This window comes from Danaus plexippus, chromosome 2 (assembly GCF_018135715.1).
Source record: "Danaus plexippus chromosome 2, MEX_DaPlex, whole genome shotgun sequence".
Classification (NCBI taxonomy): Eukaryota; Metazoa; Arthropoda; class Insecta; order Lepidoptera; family Nymphalidae; genus Danaus; species Danaus plexippus.
This window is the reverse complement of record NC_083537.1, coordinates 157,219-172,241: the sequence shown is the minus strand read 5'-3', so window position 1 is coordinate 172,241 and position 15,023 is coordinate 157,219. Positions and strand designations below refer to the sequence as shown.

At 32.8% G+C, this 15,023-nt stretch overlaps 1 protein-coding gene across 2 annotated transcripts in view; it reads left to right on the top strand.

Moving 5' to 3' along the window:
• The window catches only part of LOC116765342 (nephrin), a 205,221-nt gene that overhangs the window by 141,764 nt on the left and 48,434 nt on the right, over positions 1-15,023 (top strand). For both annotated transcript variants that reach the window (XM_032654796.2, XM_032654797.2), the window contains exon 8: positions 14,857-15,001. In XM_032654796.2, coding sequence (XP_032510687.2) covers positions 14,857-15,001 — 145 coding nt within the window. The remainder of the gene's footprint in view (positions 1-14,856; positions 15,002-15,023) is intronic.

The window sequence follows — 15,023 nt, the reverse complement described above, 5'->3', positions numbered from 1 at the left end:
TCTCGCCACATGTCACATTTCTTGGTTGTTGTCTGATGCCGAACAATCAAAAGCTATTTACCCTTAATCGTTTCTTGTAAGTGAGGAAGGTGGCAACTTTGTATCTTGGTGTTATTTACTTTTTGCTCGTCAATTTAAATATTTATTTTGACTACTGTAGACTTGGGACTTTAAAGTATTTGATAGCAATTTTGTGGAATATTAAAGTAAGCCTGTTTTATCCAGCAGATTTTTTAGATGTACCCACGAACCACTTTAATATGAGTTATTGTATTACTAACATACATTTAATCATCGAAGACATTAAGGCTTCCTTTCGAATTTTTCATTTACCAACCACATCAAGGAAAATATAAATATTCATCACATCAAAGGGGATCTAACCCGAGGACCGTCGAACAGATGCTTGAATTATGACACTTGTATCCCAAACAGTTATTAACATAAGTTGATAGCAGTTGTTGACTTCGAAACAGGACACGATAATATTGAAAGCTAATGTATCATCTAGGGATATGCAAATTGTTTTGAAGTACATCGTTGAAATATTAACTTGTTGAATTCCTTTCTGTCAGTGAAGGTAGCTCAGTGAGTTCAGAGATGTGGTCGTAAAAAAGGATTTCAATTATTAGAGTTAACATATGGGTGCGTTCGTAATATGTGAGTGTGTTCATATTTTATGGACTTTTTATTTAAAGAATTGAAACTATACTTCTCAGAAATAACGTCTGAGCGAAGATGTTTCATCATCTTAAGTATTTAATACAAATATGTTTAATCCCCAGAATTTAATCATAAATACTATTTTCTTATTTATTCATTTAAAAAGCGGAAAATAATAAATAGTGAAAATTACATCTCTAGTATTAAATAGACAAAAATATATAGTAACATGATGCAATTTAAAGATTAAATCCGAGGAGGGGCGACCTAATATTACTAAAGTCATACCTCTACACCGTTCATCTGGTATCGTTGAGTTTTTTTTGTGTCATCAACGTCGTGGTGATGGTATCGCGGAGCACAGGATGTTTTATTAACCCAATTTGTTAACTCTGCTCTGATCGTTATTAGTATGCCGCGTAAAATGAAGGAATAAGTCAACAACACAGATACCTAATTATTAAAAGCATCGAAAAGTTTAGGTAACGTTTATGTAAAGCATCATATGCTATGGATTTATATCTTCTTTATCTTGTGTTATTATATATTATTTTTTATTAAAAAAATTGCTATTTGAACTAAACATACATAAATTCATAGAAAATATTCTGTATCTGTATTTCTTTAGATATCAAAAACGTTATTGTAATATATTTCTTTAATAAATTTAATAAAAGTTTATCTAATAAACACCCATAATGCCATGTACAGAACCAATCAAATAATAAATTTTGCCTAGACATGGGTAAGTGAAGGGAATAATGCATCACATATTCAATCTGTAATATACTCTATGCGAACGGTTTTAAGTTGAGGATGGTTTGCAGTTCACATATTTACGGTTGCTCTGCGGTGGCGCGTTGTTTGCCGGCCGCAGTCATAGTTTGTTTTTCCGGTTTTCTCTCTCCCGTGATTATCCTCAACGTAATATTTTCTATGAGTAAACAAAATTCAATACTAAGATTAGTTTTTAAAAAGGATTTTTTTCTCTGCGTTTTCCTGTCCCTTCTAGAAAATTTTTACGCTTATTTTATAAATTAATGTTATTGAGCCATTGGTGTTAATCATTTTAGGATTTACACTTTTCTGAATGTTAGAATCGGATTTACAAAGGAATTATATAACACGATCAGTTGAAATGTCAAAGGTTTTCGTCACACGCGACTCCCCGAACGACGTGACGTAAGATATTACATTATGTCTATAAATCATATAAAAGTGAACGACAACATGACAAAATGATTAGCTCTTTTAAAATTTTCGCTCCAACAATATTGTCCACTTTACCGAAATACTTGGAAATAAATAACATGCCTCGGACAAAGAATGAAGTGTTACAATAAGAACGAACGTGTGTCGCGTGGTCATTAATCTGAGACAAGTCCCAGCACTGCTCTCAAAGAAACTCTTTCTTACAAAGAAATTGGCCCTGACATCGGTTCTTAGTTTTTTAAAATAATTAGATTAATAAAGATAATTTCAAACAGCATCGTTACTTATTCAACACTCGCATTATTGTTCGTTAGATTAGCTACGTACAAATAATAAAATATTTTACTTCAAGGCAGCCACAAACTAATTTCGAAGGTGTGTTAGGTTTACAACCTCTCATTTCACAAATTTATTTGAAGATATTAATTCAAAATATTAATTAATAAACATATTAAACGTAACGATTTAATGACGCGCGGTTGCATTTCCCCGCGAGCAAAAATTTGATTCAGTGTGCAGTAAATATTGTGAGTGTGTTGTAGTGCAAAACTGTATGTATGCATTTATTATAAGTTATTGTAATTCAGATTAAAGGAAATAATTACATTTATTACAAAAATTATGCGTGGATGGATTAACGATTTAAAAACTATAAAAAATACAACATTCTTTAAAACCGCAAGTTGTTAAATGAATTACAAAAATATAATTAATTATAAACAGTCCTCAAACGAGATAACAGCGGAAGACAAACAACTCGCATCTTGTCAATATTAAACAAGGAGGCGGATTAACTCCGTCATTATTAAAATTTACTCTGTTCATATTTATTTTCCTTCTTTGGTATTTATTCTTCAATCAATTATTCAAAATGTAATTATTTCTCTAAGAGTGCTGAGTCCATATTCAAACATACATTTCTTCTATCTTCTCTCGTAGTTGACGAGACTTTTATTGAAGCTTTCAGTCCTGACGTGAAGATATTATTGAGAGCTTAGTGAACTCGCAGTGCGCTTTCTTTGGACTTCTGTCAGCTACAGTCTTTGATGTGTACGATAGTGTATCGGGGTTCGAGATCGGCGCTCTCTTCATACTTAACTTATAAAAAAATCTGTTACTTAATACAAAGAATAAATCTTAGAACAAGCGATCAAATGAAACTGGTTTTGGATTTTTTTACATAATATTCTATACTAACTGAAATAGAAACTGAGAGTAAATGTGAGAAAAACATATTGATTCACAGCTAGAAGACAATTTCCAATCCATTTCCATCACAGGAGCTTTGACAGTATTTTATTTAATTCAAGATACATATACATATGAATGTATGTACATACGTAATTTGCGCAAAAATATAATAACCTTAAATTGTTTTATATTAAACATATATTATTGTCTTCCTTATCGGCGCATCACTTTATGATTAGTGTTATAACGAATACAAAACTCTGTTACACAATACGTGATGTGAATGATTAAAATAACAATTTTTTATAAAATATTTCTGAAATTCACTTTTATTCATAGTATGGTAATTTTTTTCGGTGTGCAAAATAAAATAAAATATAAATATTAACAAACCTAAGTTATTTAATAGCTGGTTATTTACTGAAATCATTAAAAGGAATCTAAATTAATAATAAAAGGAATTCGGCCCAAAACAAACGCGCACAGCAACTCACCGAGTTACGCTCCGAGACAGATATAATTAAATTATACTTAAGGTTCTCTTAATAACTGAGAATAAATTAAGGACATTTGGGAATAATTAAAAATGTAATGAATCTTTTAGAAATGCGGTTCATTAGACTAAGAATATTAAAAAAAGAAACAAATTGAATCGAAGAAGCAAATGGAGTCGGCGCGTGTATAAAGATATACACATGTATGCGGTGAACTCAATATGTATCAGGGAGGTTGAGTTGTAGTCGCAAAGACGATGAAACAGTAACATTTCCTTGGGGTTTGTTCCGTTAGAAACAAGACCTACTTACATTAACAATGAAGGCTTCGACACACCTGATGCTGATGCTGGTTGACACTGGCTCCATATGTCTTAAGATGAAGTTGTGTGTTAGGATTACTCAGTGAATGAAAAAATATAAATATGAACTGGCTAACTTCATACCATACTACTTCCGCCTACTTTATTATATTTTATTTTGATATTAATTAAAAGTAAAACCAAGTCGTACAGAGCACAAGGACGTAAACAACACGTTATAAAACAAATCGTCTGAGATCATTAATCAGTAGCGTAGTGTCCGTCGCCAGGTCACGGCTGGTTCATAAATCCAAACAGAATTCAGTGGACATTCCGCGGGGATGTCTCACAGCTTCGAGACGATTCCAACAAATGGACCACTGATGCTGTGCCAAGGAATTAATGACTACCTTCATTTACTTGACATCTAAATTTAGTTTCAAGAAACTAAAAAAAAATATTCTTATTTATTAAATAACATTAAAATAATGTGTTATAAAACTGATCTGATTAAAAAAAAATACTATAGTATAGTACAGTATAGTAGTAAAGAAATTTACTACAGTATATAGTACTATTTACTGTAGAAAATAAATATGCATAAAAAAATTATTATCAAAAATAAAATTTATTTTTCTTTTTAGACCTTGAGAAAAAATATTATATATATAAAAAAAATATATATTATTTTTAAATGAAATTTATACAACAATTTAATAGAAAAAAAACACAAAGTCTAAACATTTTCATAATTATAAAGAATCACAATTTTTTGTGAATCATTAGCAAGGACATGTCTGTTTTAAATCGTTGAAGGTAAAGCGTAATCTAAACTTTTTTGTACAATTTATATAACCGGTTCTATTTATGACCATCACGTAGTATCATAAAGTAGGTGCCCGGTGTGTCAGTAGTTCATTTCCCGTCAGTAGGAGCCGGGTCAGGTCGGCAGGTGCGTCACGTCCTGAAGAGCGACGCTGATGCAGCGCTCACTCTTGCTGTCGGAAAGCCTGCACTCGAAACTTGCAGGAAAAATTACTCGCTACTTTCTTTTTAATATCACAAATGAGCGAAAATATTCAAATGACATCGTAACAATTAAAATAAACCGATTACGATTAAATTATTTATGGGTGTGTTTACATTATAAAACTTTCAATAATAATTGCAGCATATTAATATATTATTTGAACAGATATAAAAATATAGAACTTAATGCCGCTACGTAAATTAATAATTATTAATCGAAGCACGCCCGGGTTATTATTTTGGGTTAAAAAAGGCAAGAGACAAATCTGTCGTATTTATTTATCGAGAGGCAGTAAATCACTTAACAGTCGCGCAATGCGTTTCATATTTTCAGCGGCAATAATACAAATTACGTAAATGTACTTTTGTGTAATTTCATTAAAGTTCGAACGCTTTCATTTCTGAAAATTCTTCTTGCTGTAACTCCGAATATTTTGTAATTTAAACATCAATAAAAATCTTTACATATCTTAAATGTGTCGCTAAAAATATAAAAAGTGTACGATCCAATTTATCATACGTTTATTTATCAGACTAATTTCTGGTCCATAAATCAGAAATAATAAAGACAACGTGCGCCGTCTCTCGCTTGAATCTATTTTATTTTAATATTGTGTTATATTATAATAATGCAACTTTGTCTTTCACCGATGGTGCACCGTTCACAATACACACGACTGAACTTAACCCGCAATGGACATTGTCTCGAGGTACACATCGGTATAAAGCAAGATGGCGCAATGCATAAGTAATGCAAGCGCCCCGACACCTCACACTATGTAGCGATTCGACATTGCCTTCTGAAACATATGAAAGTTTAATTCAGTAAACCAGGTTATTTTATGTTCATTCTCTATTTTTAAACTTAGTTTTGTCTGTTCCGTCACATCTTTTCTGAAATCAGATGTTGTTTATACAATTCACAAATATGTTCAGTTGGGATGCATGTTTAAATACACATCTTAAATTTAAGTCTCACTCTTGGGTGAATACTTTTCATGGGTACCAAAACCCTCTTTGAAACATGGTGAGTGCAGTAATTGAGTTTGAAAGGTGTCGCGGTCGGCAATCAGTGCATATTGACGACGAGTTCTGCTTACTGTGAGGACTTCCGAGTGTCGACGGCCGCGGACGCTAGACCTATTACTTTACTTAATGGACACTCTAAATAATTTTATCTTAGAATTTGAAAAAGCTTTAAATTGTAAAGAGTTTTTAAATGTTCTCAAGAAAATTAGGGAAGGATTTTTTTATCAAAAATTTAATTTTGAGACCCATTACTCAGTAAATATTAAAAGTAGACAGTTAATATCCCAGAAAAATAAAATAGTTTTCGTGTAAGCCTCGAAGAGAAGGTATTATTTTCTTGGAGACCTTGCATTTTATACTGTCTTAGTACACCTTAGGATTCCTTAAAAATTACCAAAGAAGCATCCTTGGACAGTATTTTTAAGGAAAACTTTCATAAGAACACTATAATTTTCCCTGTAGAATTCTGAAATATTTTTAAAAATATACTTGAAAAACTGAATATACTCTACTTTTAACTGTTAAGATGAAATTTTTGTATTTAATTCGCATACAACAAAAGTTTTTCATACCAATATGTATTGTACCATAACCAAGTTAATGCAGACAAATCATTGTCAAGTTACGTTGTATTTATAGTAATTACGTTGTTTGTTGCATCACGGCCTCTCAAGACATCTGCACAAACACTTGAATGGCTCTCTGAGGACTGTCGCCAAACAATAAGTAGTGATTAAATGTATGTTTACGCAAATGTACATAGTTTACAACCTTGTGCTCTTCATGGATACAATGAAGACCCGTGTTCGCTAAAAATGTTGTTATATTTATGAATTTGCTACTAAAATATTCGACACTTTCTGCACGTAAATGAAATTCCTTCAGATAATTCCACATACAACACGGACATCTCTCTTTTATATTTCTTGGCCTTCGAAAGCCTTAAAACAAAGTCGGTCGTAATGAAAATACCTGAGAGTCGGGAATAACTTTCACTTTATTAAAATTTGCATTCCTTCTGTTTTAACAACGCTATTTATTTAGAGTATTTTTTATCGTTATTCATCCAACCCTCTCTTACTCCGCTACAGAGGACCTTCTAGTAATATTTTAACTTTCTCTTTAAATAAAAAAACGGGTGTCCCACTTTTCTGTATTGATAGTCAAATACATTGACAATTAAATCAAACGATCAAAACCTCGTTTAAATAATTATATTTCTATATAGGTCTAAAGTTCAATGCAAGTTTGGCGCAAGTTTCGGATGCAGATGAATATAATCTAATCCTGCCAGCGACCGCGGTCATTGAATTAAACAAACTTTGGCGGCACTTTCTGAATTCGAACTAGTTGCTGTATTAAAGTCTCTATAGATACGACATGCATTAGATTAATATCATCTAATCTTCATTTGGTGAGTTTTTAATATATTATAAGATATCGATTCCACTGTGGTCCAGTTTATAATTATATTAAATAATTATATAACTCTAAACTCTCGTAATTTACACTTATTTATAAAAAAGTAAGAAAAATTATTTAAAAAAGTAGCTCAAAATGCTACTTTTGACTTGTAGAGAAAATAACAAAAATTTACAAAAGCACCCGGGACCATGAATTGTTTACACACAGAGACATCGAGATCAGTCAGCTGTAAAACGAGCTCGATGCGGACTTGTTTTCCTTGTATTTTTCATAATATAGAGTGTCTTGTTCTGTTTTTCACGGCAATTGACTGTTTAAGGACCATTAATTTTCTATTTTAAATTTAAAACCTGCTATATGTTATAGTCTGTCTATTCAAAGACGTCATATCTTTAAATTGATATGTAAACTTACAAAGATCGGTACATGTTTGCAAACGGACTATGTGCTACACAATCACTCACACAGCTGAAAGCTTTTTTTGCCAAATGTAAGAGGAAATGTTGTACTTTTGTTTTTGGAGCAAACATTTCAATAAAATAGTAAATCCTCTCGCTGTAGATCCGCTGAGTGCAACGCGAAGTTGAACAGCGGCGATGGTCCGCGGTCGTCACGGAACAACGGTTCGACAATTCAAAAGGCAATTAACATACAGAATTGTCGCTAATTAAACGGAGATATTCGTTAATAGTACCCTCCTCCCCTCTCCCTTCCAACACGCTCTCCCCCTCCCCCACCACTCTGTAACTCGCCGCTTTTAATTCGTAATAACATTACCTTTTAGGCTGGGACCCGTGATTCGTGTTTGCTCTGTAATCAACAAATCAAAGAGCAGACGGATAAGGTTGGCGCAGCGTTTTTTGCTCTTTAATAATTTAATTCCTCAAACTTCCGAGCCGAGCTGACTTACGAGTTATTGATAAATCAATGATTTCTGATCTCAGTGTGACTTATTTTTATCATATATCCAAGAAACGTAAGTATGTACTTCAAAAACGATTAATTACTTAAAGTACCAAAACCAATTTTGGAGACAAAAAATATTATTTTCTGTTCCGTGATCTTAAATTGACTAAAATCTTAAAATTTTAAAGGAAATTTTATTCACTTTCTATATATCCTGAAAGTGGAAAAGTTCTTAAGATTTGCGCAGCGAATGAAATCCACAAAATATAACTCCATAATGCGAAATCGTAAAATGCGAGCATTGTGGTAGGCGCTAATCTTAATCACGAGTGAGTCAGCGTGCTGTGCACTTTCATAATTCGGCTAGCTCCTGGCGGTCGGCCAAGTAACACTAATAAGGTCGACGCTCACACGCTGCTACTTGCCATGTGCCATGTACCGGCTACCGCCTACCGAAAAGACGTTAGAATGTCATATAAAAGTCCTCCTCTGTGACGAACTTATTATAAATGTCAAAAGTTTAAGGGACATTCGTAGTTTCGAATTCTTTGAAAACATTATATTTTGACCAAAATATATATTATGTAATTAGTACTGTTTTTCAGCAATGTAACATAAATAAATCAATTTTTTAAGATTTAACAAACTCAAAGGTTCTATTTATACTTACATATAGTCAAATTCCTCTGGTCAGAGGAATCTTAAACATCGAGACTAACAGAAACTTCAACCGAAACAACGATTTTATTTCGATTTTAAAAGCAACTTTTCCTAAAAATTACAAAAGTTTTAATTTCCTTTGTTTCTGTTCGAAGTAACTATTTTTCAATGTAGTAAGCTTGCTTCAGATTTAACTATTTTTATTTGTATTGTGTGGTGTTTCTGTAAGTTGATTTCGTTACAGTTACAGTGGTAACAACATTTCGAAACAACTTTTTGTTTCAACTAAATTATTTCATTCGTATTAAATTGAATTGTATTTAAAACGTCCCTTACTATAGAAATTTTAGTAGTCCAAGAAATGACAAAAAATATATATTTCCAAATATTGATTTAACAAATACAAACAATTCTTCTCATGAACGATCTCCAAGTAGTTGTCAAACACCATGATGAACATTATGCAGTAATGCAGTACAACTTTGCAGGATCTCGCCTGTACAATATATTGGCTTGTCCTATCTTTTATATGTATATTTATGTTTTGTTGTCTTTATATAACTTTTAACTACCTACTAAACTTCCAACTTCTGGTAAAATGTGCCTTTCTATGGATGGACGTGTATTATATAATATTTATTTATTATTGTGTTTACTTAATAGTCCTATTATACGATAGCCACGGACACATATATTATATTTTTCCTATTAATATAACATAGTCTGGAAGAGACCAATATTGAGCAATAAGACAACCTCATTGATTTTTTTTACTTATTATAAATAACTCTGGTAAGATCTACATCGGGCAGACTCGGGGAAAGTGCTATTTGTAATAATATCGCTGAAGAAACAAAAACTTATTGAACGTTATAAATAGTTCAAAAATGGACTTCCGCGATCTGAGAATCGGTAATGACGTTAAATCGTCACTAAAGTGGAAATAATAACTTCCCATGTATATTATTTTAAGAAACATTTAAGTTCGTTAGTCAAATCTCTGAGACGGTGACGTTCTATATGGAGTCTCCCCGCTCTCACGACTGCTCGACACAACACGGCTTACTCTGGGAACGTAATTCCTACAGTTTATGAAGACGTCGGTTACTCTCTCGTATGTTAATGCCGCACTCCTAGTTACTCGTGTAATCTCTTTGCAGCCTCGTTGTTATGCTACTTAGGCGATTGAACCTTAAACACTTTATTGTTATGTTCATTTGAAGGTACCGCCACAGTCGTATTTAAACCTCATAGGAATTCTCCCCGAGTTTATCGTAACTAATATTTGTTCATTCAATCTATTTTCCTTTATGCTATATATTTAATTTAAACTTCTGTTTCCATTTATGATAAAACTCCTAAATAAATAACGATAACATGTCATTAAATGCAGGAAAAAAATAGTAATTTTTTCACATATTATCAATCCTTCTCCAATTACTCGTCATCTAAAAATAATGTAATCAATTGAAACCACAGCTGTATAAGTCATTTAATTAACGGGACTAAGTTAAAGCTGTTTTATTAATCACTTTCGAGAATGTTAAAGCTGCCAGTCCTTAAAGTTTATTTGTCTTGTATTAATTTCGAACACCGTAAACATACTCTAATACAATACATTGAGCACCTAATATTAAGTTTTTATTAATATGACGCTTACCAACCAAAGGGGGACTGGACTCAAATATACCTAATTGCATTCCTTTATTGTCAATTTGATATATTTTAAACTTGTGCACAACTCAACACTAAAGGTGAAAGAGACAAATCGTTTCAAAAAAATTAAAGCGATCCCACCAAAACCTTAATTTTCACATTCGACAATATGAAACGAAATTTCGAACAAAAATTTCGTATGTAACAAACGGAAAAAGGAATACAGAATAATTCGTAGCATTATAACATCCATTGAGGCGCGTACGTGACAATCGTCGGGTGGGGGGTCGGTGGTGGTGGTTGATAGGGGTTGTCAAGGGTTTGAGGGGCTAAGGGGATATGCTGACGGGGCGCGGGCTGAGGGGAGGGTCAGGGGGTCGAGGGGGGTGAGGGCACACTTGTACTTAGGATTTATGGTACATACGTGATTGTTGTAGCGATGAAAAAGGCGGCGTGAGACGGCGGCGGATAACTCGATGTAATTGCATTATTGATTACATTTGACAACCGGAAACTTCTGTTTATACACTAGTATTTATTGTCTATTTTAAAATTATCACCAAATTATTTTTCAATATTATAATTGATATCATTTTCAATTTCATTAAATTTTTGGAAAAAATATTTCTTTCAAAATCGCTTCACCACTAGTTTTACTGAATCTTTTTCACTTTCGTTTCTAAAAATATCTGTACTATCACAGTGTTTTTAAACAGGTACAATAACTCTAGGGGACAGGTTGAATTTTATGTCACTTTTAAGTACAGGACATTCTATTTATATCTTCAATATATTATATATTTAGAACGGTTGCCTGTTTGCAAGAGGCGACGTGACTCTCGCACGTGTCGGGGGACAACCGCTAATGCAGATCCGAGTGCAATGCAATAAAAATTTTAGACTGAAGCTGTCTCATATCCGACTTTGATATTTATTTATACTTTATATGGATGCGGATTCGCTCACATTTTATATCAGTCTTATGTCCTTTTAATAATACATTGGCTCTTGGCATAAAATATCGAGTGCCATTTTCAGTGCACCTTCTATTTCATGTTTTGATTTGATATATGAATGTACTACATCATCTCTGTGACGAGTCATTCCTTAATAGCTGTATGGAACGTCTGTTACGGCATCGCAGGTGACGAGGTAGCTTTATAATAAATTCTTCCCGAGAGCCATAACTCTGCGGCCAGGATCACGGTCTCCCTCGGCCTATGGACGCTCTGAACTATAATATATGTCGCAGCCGAGCAAATCCTTCTAGAGACAAACTGCTCTGATGTTGGATTTATATTCACATGCATATATTTGTATTAAAAGTTAACTAAAATTAGCAAAATCTTAACAAGAACTTATACTGTGTGGCCATCATATGACGAACTGTTCAAACAGCTATGACATAGCAAATCATGTTACTATATAGTATAACTATCTCTCTGTGAGTATATTTCTCTCCGTTCTAGTAATTCTGTTAAGGGACAGTATTGTTTCCAAACAAGTTTAAAATCTAAAATGTCTAAGCTCTAGTTGATTATAGTCTAGGACGTCACTTGTATTAACACGGATAGTTTGAAAAGCTCTTAGAGAGAGGAACTCAAACTTGTCCAGTGGACAGCATTGTTCCCTCGGAGCTCGGATACAAGGCACGGAAATGTTATTAAATATTATATTACTAAACCAAAGGATACTATTCACTTTATATAAATAGAAACTTAATTTTTATCTGAACCAAATGTTTTAAAGTGTCTTCGCTCGCTCATGTTCGTCAGTTCCAAGTTTTCGGAAGAATAAGTTATCTTATATGTCTTACTATGGAAGCCTATTCACCACCTCTCCAGTCTAGTAGTGTTACATAATACTTGAACTCTAAAGTAATTGATTTTTTATATGTACACTTCAAAAAAATTCAAAACTTATTGATTATTTCTAAAAAATATGAGATGGTTTGAATTTACAAGCCTAAAAAAGTGTGAAGTCAAGTATTGTATCGGGTTAAGAAACTTATTGAACAATGAGAAATATTCAGTAGATGTAAATAGAATAAGGAGTGTGCTATTTGTTAAAGAGAATACAGTGAGTGTAGGAACAGAGCGGCGCGCCCGCCTTATACTACTTACATAATGACAAACAACTAACAGGGAATTCTTTATTAGTCTAAGTTTTAGATTCAAAAGAGTATTCTAATTATACGCAGTGTTTATAGAGCGAGGTAGTGTATCAATATTGGTGTCTTAATGAATACTATTCAAACTAATGTGTAAGACATATCGATAGGAGTACGATAGCAAATAATGTGTCTGTTGTTTCGAAGTGCGCAGTCGTCGATATAGAGAGTACAATGACCGCTCCCTGAGGAACTGTTTGTGGGAACAGTTCTTGTTCTAATATTTTTGTATTCGGTATAATGTGAAAAAATTGACTCCCTGCTGTGGTTCATTATGTTTATAATCTTTAGAACATATACTACGCTACGCAGGTGCCATAGCTCGTCAACGAGTTTTATCAACTCTGCACTCTGAAGCTGTAAATAGTTGTTTACTAATTAACAAAAGATAAAAAAATCTTTTTTCAAACAAAAAAAACAAGAGAAACGATGATGCAATGGAATTCTAAATTAATAAATTATAAATTGATGAAGAATCTAGACTAGCAATTTATTTTAACATGATACGCAGGCGAGACAAGACGTGCATTTTTATTTCTATAAAACTTTGATTGATTCTTGTGAATCTTTGCGATAGAATCTAAAATTTTATAAACAGATTACAGCATTACAGATTACATAATATTTTTATGATAATATATCGGTAAAAATTTATGATCCTAGTTTTTTCTGCTAATTCTTCCACATTAAAATCTTAAAAACAAAATAAAAATTTTGGTCACTAGAATAAATATTATCAACATTTTATGTAAGAATTAAACAAACTTATCTAATGCACTCTTTCTCGTTTCCAATACCGTTAAATATTCAAAAATGTTTCATTTCTAAATACCGCGGTTGTGTTTAGATTTAAACAAATACCAGCAGAAATTCATTACACTTTAGTATAACAACGTTGCATTGTTATTGGACTTATCGAAAGTTAACTATATCGAAGCTACTGGTTCAGTTAAACAAACACGGCTCCGGAAACAACTAACGGAATTGTATTAGCCCGCCATTAACACATGTAGATACTTGTAACTGTTAACTAATTCCTAACGCGAGGAGTGAAACTTACCGCAGCCTAATCTTTGTTAATAGTCAAGTTGCCGAACACAGAACTAAACAATATCAATGATGTATCTTCAACTTACACCACTGAAACCTTTCTCGTCTTGTAGGCGTTCGTGGAAATATAATAATTATTATAGACTTTAATATATTGGCCTTTAAACGAAGCGAACGCCTTGTTATAACTGAAATAATTTCAATTCATAAAAGTCAATTTTTTTGCGGTATTCATCTGATATAAGCGGAGAGATAGCCTACAGGCGGTCACAGATAGCAATTGATTCATAATCAGCGCGGCTAACGAAGCAGTCAGAGCCAGAGTCAGTCGCTCGAATCGTTCGATGCTCAGTGATTTAATATCCCATGAATCACGATCACTCGCCACCGTAACAAACAACTTCGTCTATTTGAAATTTGTTTCATGTCACGTGACGTGGCTCGTGAGTGACGTCACTACACACCCTCTATGTCCTGTCTCCGTTACAAGTTTTCATATACATAATCAGATTTTCTATATATATATATGCATTCTTTTTCCGTAAATACCGTTATAGTGTTTATGTTTTATTTTCTACATCGCATATAATATATGTCGACAATTTAAATCAAGTTAATATTTAATTTCCAACTCGATTATAGAATTCAAAGAGGAGAGCGAAATCCAATAGGTTTAATGTAATATTCGATGGGAATCCCATACTAATAAATAATTACCTGCCGTTGTCAATAAAACAATGTGTAATGTTTTAATGAATCTTTGAGAATCGATTTTGACGTTTGATCGACAATCCACGAATTCTTTGATGATAAAATAATTCCATTTGATATTCAGTTTTACAATTCGTTTCAATTTGATGTTATTATTGCTTAGACAACTTTATCTGTTTCATTTGTAACACAAAGCTCGTTTTCAATTTCAACTTTCAAGCGCAGTTCAATCAATAACTCGTCCACCTTGTTGTTTCCAAAGTTTTTATTTTTCACAAAGGTTTTACAATTAAAATAATATTGATAATGAAAGATTGTTTAAAAATAAAACATTTTAATATATATATTTTTTTTTAAGGAGGAGCTCCGCGATAACTTAACGATAAGTGTGATGAGCTTCGTGCCGACTCTAGACGACGATGGTAAACCCATCACGTGTCGCGCTGAGAACCCCAACGTCACGTCACTGTTCATGGAGACGACCTGGACTATTAACGTTGTTTGTAAGAGAAAAAAAACATGCTC